We start from the raw sequence: 14,561 nt of genomic DNA on the forward strand, positions 1-14,561 counted from the left end.
CTGCCTAACTGCTCGTGAGAAACGCTTTATCACTACTTGCTGAATCAATACAGTGAAATCCCAGGAGTCCATTCCTGATTACAACCAGTTTTTCACATCACAATTTTCCTTCGTGTTCCAAAACCTCACTGATTTACACATTGTTTGTTTTTTTGTAATACCTTAAAATTCATGCAAACAGAACTTTCCTGTATGTAAAGTGAACACAAGAACATACTGTTAAGTGCTATTTTACCAACTTTGGGGGCGTTACCCATTTCAGAATGTGAGCTAATAGAAATCTGCTTGTAATAAAAACTGACAACTGTGACAAAAATAAGGATATAATATTAAAATAAATCAAATGATATACAATACTGTCATTATTCTGATACAGAATTTTTACACAGCAATATTGATATAGGTACACATGGCAGGATGTCAGGTAATCCATTATAAGAGACCTTCTGGTTACAAATGGGAGTTTAAATTACAACTTCATACCGATTTTAAAATGGTAACAAGTGGTATGCCAGATTAAAATCAATACTCCCTCTTCAAGTGACATTTTCTGAAACATCTCGAACTGTGAGACTTAAAAAAAGTAAACTTCATAAAAAGAGAAATAAATGTAATGTTGTATTGGAGAACCTTAAAAAAAAAAACCCCAAATCTAGAAATAAGGACTAAATTGACTTTCCATTTCCCTCTGGACTTACTCACACCTGCCACACAGCTGACCTGAAGTCATGTTGCATGAATAGATCTATGAAAGCTTGGAAGCACCCCAACTTCTACTCTGTCTAGAGAAGTCTGGAGTGTCTAGTTCAACTACACATCCTTCACTGTTTAAGTATCAGGCAAAAAGCTTGATTCTTAACACTGACTCTGCCAGCAAGTTAGAGAATATGGAATGACCCTGTTCCCCACTTTAAAATGCTAGAGGGCTGGTGAGGGAAATGGTGAAGGATAATGCGAGAGCCTTAAAATTCTTTGAGGAGAGAAGAGACCTGAGGGGGTGTGTGTCTGCGTGCGTACGTGTGTGTGTGTGTGTGTGTGTGTGTGTGTGTGTGTGTGTGATGGGCAGGGCTGGGGAAAGGGAGTTTAAGAAAAAAACGTTTCTGTAACAAAAGATCAAATTCTTACTCTCCTCATTTCTGTGAAAATGGGTGAGTTTTTGGCATCTAAAGAGCCAAGCCAAACCAAAACATAAACAGGGAAATGAGAACTGGTTCCATAATGCCTTGCACTTTACATTTGTATCCAAAATTAAAATCCTCTTTCAATTAAAAAAAAAACATCATTTAAACATCAAAGATAGAAATGTTACTTGGATAGTTGAGGAAGCAACAGCATTTCTTTCTGGCATATTATTTGTTTGGCACAATCACAAGTAAATAGACTTTAGAGACATCATGTGGCTGTTCACATTTAAAGTTTCTGCTCTCAAGTGATTACTTTCGGGCTAAACAAATAAATCGATTAAATGAAGTCCGTAAACAGGCTAAGCCCGGCATACATGGACATGTGTGATGCATTCTCCGCCCAAAAAATGGAACCTAAGATAAAAGAAGAAAACTGAGTCAGAGCAAGAAACATTAAAAAACAAAAACCAGAAATAAACTATTCTGCAGAACTCTTTTTGAATAATAACAGCTAGTGTTATATTGAATGTTGTTAACTCTTCATCAAGCAATATGCTCGTTTTATGTATTATCCTTTTTCATCCTTACAACCACTCTGTGAAGATGACAAATGCTTGAATTATGCCCATTTTCCAAGTGAGAGATTGAGACACAGAGAGATTAGTAATTTGCCCAAGGTCCCATACTCAGAACTTGGAGCTTGGCTGGCAGCTGGACCAGAGAGACCAAGCTTTTAACCACCAAGCTATACTGCCTTTTACTTCTTCATTTCAATTCTTTCTCTAGCATCCTACTAATGAAGCTCCTTAAGGAGGGCATGACATTAAGGGGATGACCACATTGATATAATGAGTAAATATGAAGTCACGGACAATGAGCAATATACAAACTCACATGTTTGCACACAGATTGGCAGAGGGGGGTCAAAATTCTGGGAAGTGTGGGTAGGGAAAAAACAAAAGGGAAATTAAGAAGTCAAGCTGGAGTCATGGAAAAGAACAAACTAAACCCTGACCTAGGGAGAGCCAGCAGAGAACGGGTGGCTTCATTCCAAGAGTCATCCAAGTGGTATTTCTGAGTTTTGCCCATGCCACCAATGAAGCTGGGTTGAGGATGGTCAACCATGTCAACCTGGCATGGTGGTCCTTTGTCTCATGGGCAGTGGAGTTCCGCAAAGTATATACATATACTTTCCAGAGGCAAAGAACAAAATTCATTCTCTCTCCAACACCCCCCGCCCCCACCGGCCCCTCTTGAGAATCCCCTTTGCAAGTATAGGGAGAAAGTTTAACCCCAGCCCTGGAGGTGACAGATTGTCACTGAAATGGGATGGTAAATTACACTGGTCCACAGTAACGTGAGAGAGGCAAGCTATTCAGAGACTCATGCCTCAGAGATCCTTCTACAGTTTCCACATGGCAGAAAAATGCATCCTGTTTCTCAACTCAGATGCTTTATTCACTATCTTTCTAGTGTATTTCCTATTCTACTCCACCTAAAAAGGCCACCCCATGCCAATTATCCCTGTCCTAATGAGAAAGTCTGACATGCATCTTCCAGATGCCTTCTAAATGATTTCTCTGTACATTAAAAAAAAATGTTTCTGCAGACAGTGACAGAACCATTCTAACTTTACTTTGGGGTTGAACTAATAGGACAGACCCAACTGTACGGTAGTCCAGAAATGGTCAGGGCTTATTGTGCTGGGCATAATCTTTGGGTTGGTACCATGCTCATGTTCTTCTTACCTCCTCTTTCCTTTTTTTTTCTCTTCCTCTTTCTTCTTTCCTGCCTTCCAGTTCCAAAATGGTTCTGGAAGGGCCAGGGAAATGATTGAGATCAATAAATACAAAAGGAAGAAAGGGAAGCAACAGGCGGACATTGACAGGCAAGGTGGTGAAGAGGCAGAGCCACCTCGGGTTCCTCTGCTGTTTGGCAAGGGCCTTATTTTCAAGGCTGTAATGACAGTGCCTACACGCAGGTGCCACAGCTCCATGCAGGCCGTTGCTCCATGCAGGCTTGTGCTCAGAATGGTTCTGCCACTGTGTGTGTCAAAGGGCACATGGATGGCTAGCTCATTTGTTGGCACTGAGAATATTGTCAGAGGACGTGGACCTGGCTGCGCTGGCTCAGACAATTACAAGTGGACAGTACGAGAAGTTATAATCCCTAACCTTTATGATCTATTCTAGCCCTGAGACTTGGAGAGCCTCATTTTGTCACATATGTCACTACATGGGCAAGTGGTTCTCAGATGAGGGTGCTTCTGTCCCCAAGGGGACATCTGGCAATATCCAGAGACGTTTTTGATTGTCACAACTTGGGGGAGGGAGTGTTAGTAGTGGGTAGAGGCCAGGGATGCTGCTGGACAGCCTCCAATTCACAGGACAGCCCCTCAACAATGAGACTCTCTGGCCCAAAGTGCCAACGGTGCCAACGTTGAGAAAAACAAACACAACAGCAACACCCAAGGTAAAGAAGCCTGAGATAAGTGAAATGTAATTATAATGAACATGTAAAACCATTACACATGGACAACACCAAGCATGTTTCTTTTATTCACCCATTCAGCTAATATATACTGAGTGCCACTGACACAGCAGTCCATAGTTGAGATGCTACAGATAGAGTGATGAACAAAACAGGAAAGGCCTCAGCCCCTCAGGGGGTGTAAATTTTAATGATGGAAGACAGATAACCAGTAAGATAGTTTAAGCTCTGAATAGGCACCCTCATGGAGCTTGCAGTCTTGTGATTTGTGTGCATCAAGGCACCATGGCCGCCCTCTGGCCTTCATGTGGGCTCCCAGTGCCTTGAAAACAGGAGCAAAGAACAATAATGGTGGCAGCCTGCAATGCCCAGGCTTCATAAGGCACTGCATGTCAATGTCACACCCAACCTGTGTGCCAGATTTTTGCCTTGTTTTGCTAAGTGGCTTCCTCTTGAGGTGAAATTACGCGGCTAACTGCAGTCACCCAGCTAAAAGGGAACATATCACAATCAAACGCAGTCCCGCTTTCTTCCAGATTTTGCTCTTTTCTCAAACACCACCATTCCCTCCAATGCCAAGCTCTTTGAAGAAAGGACATCTTATTTGTAAACACATGGGACTTAGCCTGGTACACAGGAGGCACTTAAGCAAATACAAGTTAAAAGCCGGTATCCTTCCAACGCCCCCAACCCCAAGACTGTGCGCTGCCCAAAGGCAGAGGGGTGGCCTTCCCAGGTCCTGTTATCTGCACCTGCACATAGTGGTTTTCCTCCTCCCCTTCCATCTGTGAGCTAATGACAAAGAACATCATTTCTTGACGTTATACACTTAGTAGATGCTTGGGAACTCCTCCACTGGCCTACTCACTTCTAGCTCTACACATTTTGTGTGACAAACTTAAGAGGTGTCTTATAGTCACGGGTACATGAAAAAGTATACAGAAGGTGCATATTCAGAGGCACAAATAAATATGGCCCAGGAGCTAACCATTCAGTCCCAACCTGAGGGTTTATTTTAGAATAAACTCAATCCAATGTGATCCATTTGCAGCACTTTTAAAGGGAAAATAGCACAGAAACAAAGCAAAGTATTGTTTGTGACTTCTCTCAAAACAGCCAATTTTGCTAAAGAAAGAAATATAACAAAGGATTGATGGAGGAAACCCTGGTTGTGTCACATGAAAAGCACGGGTCTACTGTGGGAAGCTGGTTTGGGGTACACAAAATGGGTGAAGAGAGTCAAGTTGAATAGTGATAGATGAGGATCATTTTGTACTTCAGACAGACGTCAAAGCACAATGTTGTGATTGTGATTGATTCAGGTTGTATACCTGAAACTTATATAATTTATACACCAATTTTACTTCATTAAAACAATGTGTAATTTTTAATGAAGCCAGTTTTGTTATAACTTTTGTCAAAGTTACACAGTTCAAAAAATTTCAAATAATGTAATAGCACATAAAATAGAAACTAAAAGTCTCACAGTATCTGTCCCATTCCCACAAGTTTCCAGCTTTAGTAATTAGGAAGACTGTCAACATACTTTAATTTGGTCAAGTCTTAAAAGGTCTCTTAAATTCTTTCAGAATAAGTCTACATCTATGTAACCCAAAACAATGCAAGGATTTATCTCCTTGTGGGTAGAGGGTTAACATGAGATCTCATCTCCCATCTCACTGTGTCCTTGGAAAGAATAACAGAAAGGAAGGAATAGGGGAGTCAGGCTCGTGGGTTGTGTGGAACTTCATCTGGGCTGTGGAAGCTGTTGGCATGCAAGCCTGGGCAAATACTTGCAAGAAGTAAAGGTGGTAGCTCCTGTGAGTCAAGGGGACCTACCCCCCACACCCTACCCCACACACACTCGGGCTCTCATTTGGGGCAACCATAAGTACCCCGTGTGGAAGAGAGGGCAAGCGAAGTTGTGAGCTCACAATGCAATGATGCTGCTGTATCTCTTACACTGTGTCCTGTGGGGCTAGGTAAGTGTAGTGTTAGGCCAGTGGTGCTCAAGCAGTGCAACGTCCATCTCCCCAACTGTCACAGGGGAAATGTCACAGTCTGGAGACATATTTGGTTGTCACAACTGAGAGAGGGAGACTACTGGCATCTAGTGGATAGAAGCCAGGGAAGTTGCTAAAGATCCTATGATGCATTGAGTGGTCCCAACAACAAAGAGCTATCGGGCCCATCCTGTCAACAGTGCCCAGGCTGAGAAACTCTGTATATCTACCTCCTCTGAGTCTGACAATGAACTTGTATTCACACCAATGATGCTGCCCAGAGAGAGAAAATGTAGATAGTGGCTCCTGACATCTGTGATAGGAAAGATGAGGAAATTAACGTATTAAGCTTTCATCCACCCATCTTCCACTAAATTCTGTAGTTATATTTTAAATATATTTTATATATTATATATTTTATAAAATATATGTTATGTATTTTATATATTTTAAAATATTTTTTAAAGGTAAACTCTATCCTGAAAGTACATTTACAATGTTTCATCATAGGTTAGTTCTGAAACAGAAACTAATAATTTTTAAATCTTCCTTTTTTTAAAAAAAAGACAAGCCCCAGGTTTTAATTTAATTTTTTTTTTCAGAAAATGAAAATGTATTGGTCAAATTTTAAAGTGTAGCTAAAAAAAAAAAAAAAACTACCAGAAAACAAAAGGCAAAACGGGTACTAAAAATGTTAACATAAAAAGTGAAACAAAAACAATTTTGGGGGAGGATACAGTCATTTAAATTGAATAATTTATAAAATGGTAAGTAATAAAAATAAAAGTATTAATCACAAACTTTCAAAGCCAAGCAGTAATCAGAATGGGATGAAGATAGCCAATCTTTTAAACTCTGAAAAGTTTAGGTATTAATAAAAATACTAAAATAGTGGGGGTTTTTAAAAATATTTATTTATTTAACACAGAGAGAGAGCAAGCGAGTACAAGCAGGCAGAGTGGCAGGCAGAGGAAGAGGGAGAAGCAGGCTTCCTGTTTAGCAGAGCGCCCGCTGTGGGAGTCCATCCCAGGACCCTGGGATCGTGACCAGAGCCAAAGGCAGACACTTAACCAAACGAACCACCCTGGCACCCCAAAATAGTGTTGTTTTTTTAAAAAGCAAAATATTCCTTGTAGACATATGATTCAATAACTCATCCCTAACTTTAAAAATTGCTAAAAATGAATACATGTTAAAACTTATGACTAAAAGTGTGTTTGGAAAACATACTATTCCTCTTAGGTGAACTGATATTTCATTCTACTTTTCAATTGTCAAATATAAAGTTAAAAATTGTACAATTATAAAATTATAGCCTAGCAGTTACTGTAAACTCCACACATTAGTTGATGTATCTGAAATAAAATAGTAGACTGAATTCTGTGACTATCAATTCCTACTTGAAGTTCACAATTTCATTCATCAAATACTACTCGCTTTATCAAAATAAACAGACATTTGTGGCTAATGTCTAAGCCGAGCCAGAACGGAAAGTTTAGAATTTAAACAGGTGTAATCTCCACTTATTAACAGTCTTGTGTTTTTAAAACACCAATCTCTGTGACCACAACCAGTTAATCCCTTCAAAAAAAAAAAAAAAAGGAAGAAAAAAGAAAAGAATGATCACATCACATTAAAAGAAAATTTTCTATGCAGCGTGTATACTTTTGCCACATACTAATGAGCCATTAAAACTGTAATTTGAAGTTGAACACTGTGTATTACATTCACCAGGATATATTTGCAAAAAATATTCTTCTCTAGTTGTTTTGAATAGAATATAGTGGAGAGAAGATCTGGAAGTAACTAGATTTTTACCAGGATAAATGAATATCACCTAGAATAAGTAACAACTCCAGGACCTACTTTAAAAATAGAAATAACATATGAAAATGTATTTTCAAGACAGAAAAGTATCCAGTAGGAAAAGCTGTAAAGCATGAGTTCTAGTGACACTTTTCAAGTGGGCAACCGAAAGGGGGAAGAGTCAAGATCTGACATAAAACCTTTATTTTATTTTTAGTCCTTTAGCTCTTTTATCACTTAATTCTACTATGAAAAGCATAATTTGTTATTAAAGACTTCATTACTCAAACTGTGATTAAAAGCAAAGGTGTAGAGATGTATCTGGATTTCTGGGAGAAAAATGATTTTGTTTACTCTCAGAAATAACCTTGCACTACACCTGAACTGGAAGCTGTCCAGGCGCCCAGGGAAACAGAATTGGGTTCTCTTATTAAAATCCCTTGGATTCGGAAAACTCATCAGAAATACAGGTTGTGACAAATTCCCCTGGAGGACCATTATCTTATCCTACACAACCCAGTTTTGGTTAACTGGAGTCCAAAGTGCTCAGAAGAAACCACTTTCAAGGTAGCACAAGGGTATGGTGATCAAGACCGCACAACCAATGGAGCATCAGACAGAAATGAAGTCCAGTGCTGCTCTGAGACCTCTCACCTCGTGACCTCAGCCAGATACTGAGTCCCTCTAAGGCTTAGTGTGTTTGTATGCAGAACGTGCTGGAAACAAATGTGTTTCACGGGCTTGTTGTGTTAAATATGAAATGCATATACAACATTTCATACAGAGTGTCTGGTGCATCAGAGCCTTCAACCAGTGGCAACTGGGCTTTGCTACAATTACAAAGAACACTTGCACAGAATGTGTCGCTCTTTGCTTGTTTTAGCAAACAGGCTGCATGATTCTGGTATGCAGGGGGTGTAAGGGTATGGAAAGACTGGACAAAAACAATAACATTCTTAAAGGAAAAGATTAAGAGCAAACCTTGCAATGACAGTGGCTCAAATGTACAAAAGTTGAGACTCGCACTCGATAAGTGTGATGACAAAACTGACATCAATGCCAAAGGTGGCTGGGCTGGTGTCATCTCCTCCCTGGGAGTTTGGCATTGAGACAGACAACTAACCGTTTACAACCTTTCCTCGTCTAAACGGAACAGGAAGTATTTCTCAAGGAAACCACAGGAGAGACAAGCTCTGTCTTCAGAGAGACTCAAACAAGTGGAGTCCCTATTACAGCTCACAGAGCTAAACATACGCCAATTTCTTTCATTACCTTCACTCTAAGAAAGTCAAAATAGTAACTGTTATCTGCAATTGTCCAGCATAGGGAAGATGAGGGGCTCTACTGCAGCTTCCAACCCTAAACCACAGGTGGGGTCAAAAATAAATAAATAAATAAAAAATAAAAGGTAGAAGGCACGTCCAGTTTGCTTTGAAAGCCTTCTATCTATTTCAAAACAGGAGTATACAACGTTGGCCTAGAGAAAAAGTGGCAGAGAGACTGAGCTCCGCCTCCAGCCAGCCACCTGGCCTGGGACAAGCCCTCTGCTGGCCCAGGACTTCACTCTGCTACTGGGTGAAACCAGGAGATGGCGCTAGGGGAGCAAGGTATTGCTTGCTACCTGGCCTCTCTGGGGGATCTTACTGACATCCCACTCTTTCAAGTTTTGATTCAGAAGGGCCAAGACTCTTCAGGCTCCACACATTTTTCTGCTCCCTCCTGTCCCTAATCCATCCCCATCCCGCTTCCTGAAGTAACGTCACTGATTGGCTCTTGGAGACAGGAGCATCTGCAACACAACCTGGAAAGTGTCATCCAATCCTGCCGATATACGGTCATGCCACTCACCACCAAAACTGTTCAAAAGTGTTGTTTAGGTCTTTAGGATACAGAATATATTGAAAACTTAAATGTCTTTAACCTCTAGGATTATGAACAGTGTACTGCGTAGACAGAGTGAAAATAAAGGACCTTTAAAGACACAAGGATAACTGTACCACTGATGATTTTCTGCAAGAAACAAAACACAAAGTTATTCACTTTTTGCCTTATCAGTAGGTCTGATATCAAAAGGCTTTTCCAGAACTTCTGTACTCTGATTTCTGCAAAGCAGCATACATTGTTTTGTCCTAAATAATTTTTAGGCAAACTCATGCATTTGAAATTATCTTTATGAAATGTTTCTCATGTCATGAGAGTAATGACATGAAAAATGATTCACTAGAGTAAGGATGATAGAGGATCCAGTTCTTTAAAATAGGAGGGGAGGGGGAGAGGAGGGGTTTCCCATTGTCATCTTCTCTAACTTATAATTTCAAGCACATTACCCTGGGTTTCATGTCAGACAGGCCTTGTTGGGAGTTCAGTTACTGAGTTACTGCAACATAAGAGAACCACCATAAATCCAAATATATATACTAACTTTACGAGTCAGCGGATGGCAGCTGTCTCCCACTTTGCCCATAGGTGTGCAAATCCTTATGCTCTTAACCCAGATACTAACAGCACAGCACATGCCTCCACCACACTGGGGGTCCTTGTCGCAGGCCTGAAATGTAACAAACAAACAGATAAATATAGATGGCGGGGAAGACTCAAGCTAAGGAGATCTAAAATTAGCAGTAAAAATGCTCTTTAAATCACCAACCACTAGGATTTTAATAATCAGACACATATAAAAAAGAACGGTAATCTTCATTTGCTTGCACATATTTACCATAAAATCTGATGAGAAGAGATTTTCCTAGTTTTATAAAAAATGGCCTGAAGAATGGCCTACACATTATGAAAATCTTAAATAAACACACAGAGAAAATCACCTCTATTTTTCTAGTGTTTTGTGGCTGAATTGGCTTTGAATTTGAAAAACGAGTCTGCGTTAGACTTATACCATACATGGCCATTAGGAACTACATAAATTGAATCATGAGATTTTATGACTATTAACTGCAGAATACATTGGGCCCAAATTTAAGAAGGGATTTAAATGGTCTCTAAATCTGGCATGAAATGCTCCAGACCCATAAAGGCACTGATGTAAATTTTAAAAGTGCTCATTTTCCCTTTCAAATATTTGCATTTTGGTTCATGAGACTTGATGTTTCTCACACCACTGGCTTGATTTTCACATTTCCTCTTTAAAGAAAGAAATTTCATAGGTTGGGAATGGACAAACCAAGACTTTTGTCTTATGTTACTTTTTTTCAGGTAACATGCAAAAAAGGAAATTATTGGCTCAGAGTGTACATATGTGTATATTACAAAGTCAGTTGAACACTTAAGATTAATCAGATTTAGAAATGCAAATGGCAGATGCAATTTTCGGCAATGATTACCGAAGGCATCTGTTCCCAATATAAAAATTGTAAATATAAATAATTAAAGAATCAACTATGGAGGAATTTTCATACTCTAAGTAGAAATAAATAACACAGTCTAAATTTATTTGCATGAAAATAGATCTGAAAAACAATTGTTCCTTCCTAGAGCTAACAAAAAATAGGAAGCTTTGCTTAAGTAGTGTGTAATAATGTTTTGCTAGCAATAAGGCAAAAACACCCTGTACTATATATGTAAGAAACTAAAAAGTCTATAGTTTAGACAAAAATTTAAATTTTTTACATTTATTGGAAACAACTGAAATGCTCCTTCAAGGTTCTTCTCCTTCAAAGTTTTGGGGCCAGCCACAAGTTCTCAAAATATAAATATATGGGCATACCCTTATTCACTATTTTTTGTTAAAAATTACTAACCATCCTACTTTAGAGTTGGCTTATTTCCTTCATTAGAATTTTTTTCTCAGCCTCTTTAAAACTATATGGACAAAAGCAACAAATTTCACCCTGGGGTCTTAGGACATACACAGGAAAACATCCAAACATTTCCATTTTCCAATTTTTATCTGTACGCCAGAAATCATGTATATGTGGCCATTACATTCCATAAATGAGAGGTTCAGTACATGATCTTTTCCAATACGGTTTTAACAAATCTATGCGGAATATAAATCAACATCAAAATAACTACACCTACTACCAAAAAATGTAAATATTTAAGGTGGAGGTTTCAGGCAGTATTTTCTGTCAACAGATGCTCAAGATCTGGAATTCTGAAGCTCCACTAACTCTTTTTATAAGACAATCAAAATCCAGCCAAAATCTTTCAAAAATTCAATCAATCACTTGGATGTTTAACATCCTGAAGACGATAAGTTACTAAGTTTTTCATTTGGCTCCAGATGGTTCCTGTCATGAAGACATAACTACATTTCTTTATTGCCACGTTGCTTAGAGAAATTTTAAAAAACTCTCTTTTTGTAACATTGAGTTAAAACAACAAAAACATCCCATGTAAGTTCACCCTGAATGTCTCTAACAGACAAACATCCAATGTGATAAAATTTCACTTCTGTAACAGAAAGCTTCACTTCTTGGAAATATTTACAAAGAAATGCATGGGTTTATATAATTTTAATTAGACTGCTGTTTCTTAACGCCCCTCATCCTTAACCCATTGCAGACCTATTCAAATAGTGTTGTCCTGTGAATGGAACAAAAAGATACTTATATTGCAAAGGAATTCTGGGCTCAGAGGATTAGGAGAAATTTAAAATGAGCCAGCAGGGGAAGAGGGGGGAAAAGCCCAATCATGTTCCAACACATATATTAGAAAGACCTGTAAAAACTTTTTTTTTTTCCAACCACACTGACAAAGCTATTCAAATACACTTTTTAAAAATCTGTAATTATTTTAATAAGTACCACAATGTTTATTATACCTATAGGATATAACCAAATACTGTTATTGTACAAGGGCTTTCAAGATGCTATAGACCTATTAACTAACTTGGAGACTACGGAGCTTTATTTTCTCAAGACAAGGGCCGACTTCCCTCACATTTAACTATTTCATTATCTATTACCAGTTCAAACAGAGAGGTTTTACTTAAATCCCATAATGTGCACATAGATAATTGAAATAATGTAATGGAGGTGTAAAAAAATTTCAGACTTTAAAAAAAAAAAAAAAGATAAAAGAGCAAAGCAGTCGAGGAGCCGGGCAACGGTAAGCGGTTTTGCACTGTGGATGTCGACCAGGGTTTTAAATTTTGTACTCTAAAGTCGTCCTGCAGATCCACACACAGAGGACTGCTGGTGGGAGTAGGAGAGGACTGACTCAGTTCCCACTTCCGAAAATGAGGAGGACAACTTCTCTAAGTTGAAACAAACATCAACATTGTAACCTAACTCCATAATTATGCCCGAGCTCTGGAGGTGCTTTATCAGGAATTGCAAATGGAAAAAGAAAAAAAAAAACTTTTACGAGGAAAACCTCAAGACGCTAAAAAAAAAAAAGAGAAAGAAAGAAAGAAAAAAAAAAAGAAGCAAGCAAAAAGCCGTGGAAACCAAAAGGAAGCACCATTGCTTTTCCAAGCGCACACAGGGCCTCGGAGCAAGTTATTTCGAGGGGTTTTCCGTGGAGGGTGCAAGGGGGGTAAGGTCCTTGAGCAGAGGTTTAAAGTCTCAGGATTGGGGTGTGTGTGGGGGGGGGGGCGGGGGGTTCTCTGGCCGCTGCGCGCTCAGGCAGGGCCTCCCCAGATTTCAAGGCTCGAGGCTGGAAGTCTGGAAGAAGTGCCCGAGGACACTGCCCACGCCAACTTCTTGCAGCGCTCGCACGAACACAGACCGGCTCGCGGAGGGAGCTGGCAGGGGTTAGGGGCGCGAGCAGGGCACGGCGGCTGGCACGCGGGTCACCGTCTCGCCTCTTCCACGGTGCGCCCAGGATCCGGGCACCTCTCCCCGAGCCCCACAGGGCGCCTGGGGCGGGCGTCCCCGCCCGGGCGCGCCGCTCCCCGAGCCGCTGCCCTCCCCGAGCCCCAGGGGCGCAGCGCGGGCGCGGCTCCCCGGCGGCGGCGGCGGCGGACAGGTGCGCCCGGGGCCGCTTACCCCTGTGATGACGGCGGCGTCCCCGGCGGGGGGCGTGAGCAGCAGCGGCGGCAGCAGCAGCAGCAGGAGCAGCGGGGCGCAGCGCGGGCCCCTCATGGCGCCCTCGGGACGGCGCGGCGCGGCGCGGCGGTTGCGGGGCGGTTGGGGGCGCGGGGCCGGGGCGCGCTCGCTGGGGCGCGGAGCGCGGAGCGCGGCTGGCGGGCGGCTGGCGCGAGCCTCCGGGCCGTTATAAAGGCGAGCCCCGCCGTGACTCACGCCGGCGCCCGCCCGGCAGCACGCGCGGGGGGCACACTCACACACACACGCGCGCACACACGCACACGCGCGCCCACCCCGGCCCGGCCCGGCCCGGCCCCGCGGCCCCGGGACGAGCACGTGCCGCGCGCGGCTCCCCGCGCCCCCGCCCCCGCCCCCGCCCCGGGCGCCACGCAGGCAGCGCCCCCCGCGGGGCGCCCCGCTCCCGGCCCGCGCCTCGTCTGCAGCCGCCCGCCCCTCGCCTCCGCCTCCAGCACGCGCCGCAGCCGCTTTGTGGTCGCAGGGAGACACGCTCGTGCCGCGTCCTGCCTGCCAGGGCTCCACGTGCTCGGCGCCGAAAACTTGCAGCTCATTTGCTGCGCAGATGTTTAGGGAGCGCCTACTACGTGCCAGGCGCCTAGACGCCCCCCGGGGAGCCGGCACGGGAGGCTCGGGCCGCGTGCATTGGGGCGCCTGCTGCGTGCCAGGTACCGACCGGCCACCGGGTGGGGGGGCCGGGGGGGGGTCTGGCCTCGTGGTCCAATAACCGAGCAGAAAAGGCACGCATCAAACAAATAAACCGGGGAAAACAAGAACAAAGGGCGGGCGAAATCACCCCTAATCCCACATCCCTGACGACATGGTGAGGTTTGTCCTTCCAGCTGTGGGAGTCCAAGTTCTTTTCTTTCATTTCTAATGCTTTCCCTTTATGCTCACATCTGCTCTCCTCCCTGATTCTCCTCACATGCATTTATTTCCTCCCTTCTGGAACATCGCGCCAGCTCCAGAGCACTTCAGGATGGTGCCAAAGGGAAATGAGGACGCCTGGCTTGGGGTGCCAGGCTGAGGCCCCTTGAGCCCCAGGTAGGCAGCTCCCTCTTGTTTCACGCTCCAGCCCCGGGAAGATCACCCTTCAGTCTTGGAAGATGCCAGACAGCATCTCTGTGCTTCATTCATTC

At 42.6% G+C, this 14,561-nt stretch overlaps 1 protein-coding gene across 2 annotated transcripts; it reads right to left on the reverse strand.

The window, feature by feature from the left end:
- Positions 1-285: 285 nt before the first annotated feature.
- Positions 286-13,464, reverse strand: PROK2 (prokineticin 2). 2 transcript variants are annotated; one of them, XM_041763796.1, is made up of 4 exons: positions 13,369-13,464; positions 9,846-9,971; positions 2,876-2,936; positions 286-1,540 (listed from the first exon to the last, which is right to left on the reverse strand). In XM_041763796.1, the coding sequence occupies exons 1-4, from the start codon at positions 13,462-13,464 to the stop codon at positions 1,434-1,436; spliced, it is 390 nt and encodes a 129-aa protein (XP_041619730.1). In that variant the 3' UTR covers positions 286-1,433. The 2 variants fall into 2 exon arrangements, with proteins under 2 accessions (XP_041619730.1, XP_041619731.1); XM_041763797.1 differs by lacking the exon at positions 2,876-2,936 and having other exon boundaries at positions 286-1,538.
- Positions 13,465-14,561: the final 1,097 nt, after the last annotated feature.

Source organism: Vulpes lagopus, chromosome 7, assembly GCF_018345385.1.
Source record: "Vulpes lagopus strain Blue_001 chromosome 7, ASM1834538v1, whole genome shotgun sequence".
Classification (NCBI taxonomy): domain Eukaryota; kingdom Metazoa; phylum Chordata; class Mammalia; order Carnivora; family Canidae; genus Vulpes; species Vulpes lagopus.

Excerpts from the sequence above, each read along its gene's own strand:
- PROK2 (XM_041763796.1), bottom strand. The coding sequence starts at position 13,464 with ATGAGGGGCCCGCGCTGCGCCCCGCTGCTCCTGCTGCTGCTGCTGCCG. Across the intron at positions 9,972-13,368 it reads ACGCCGCCGTCATCACAGGG|GCCTGCGACAAGGACCCCCA; the intron begins GTAAGCGGCCCC and ends GTTACATTTCAG. Across the intron at positions 2,937-9,845 it reads GCCATCCGCTGACTCGTAAA|AACCATTTTGGAACTGGAAG; the intron begins GTTAGTATATAT and ends TGGCCCTTCCAG.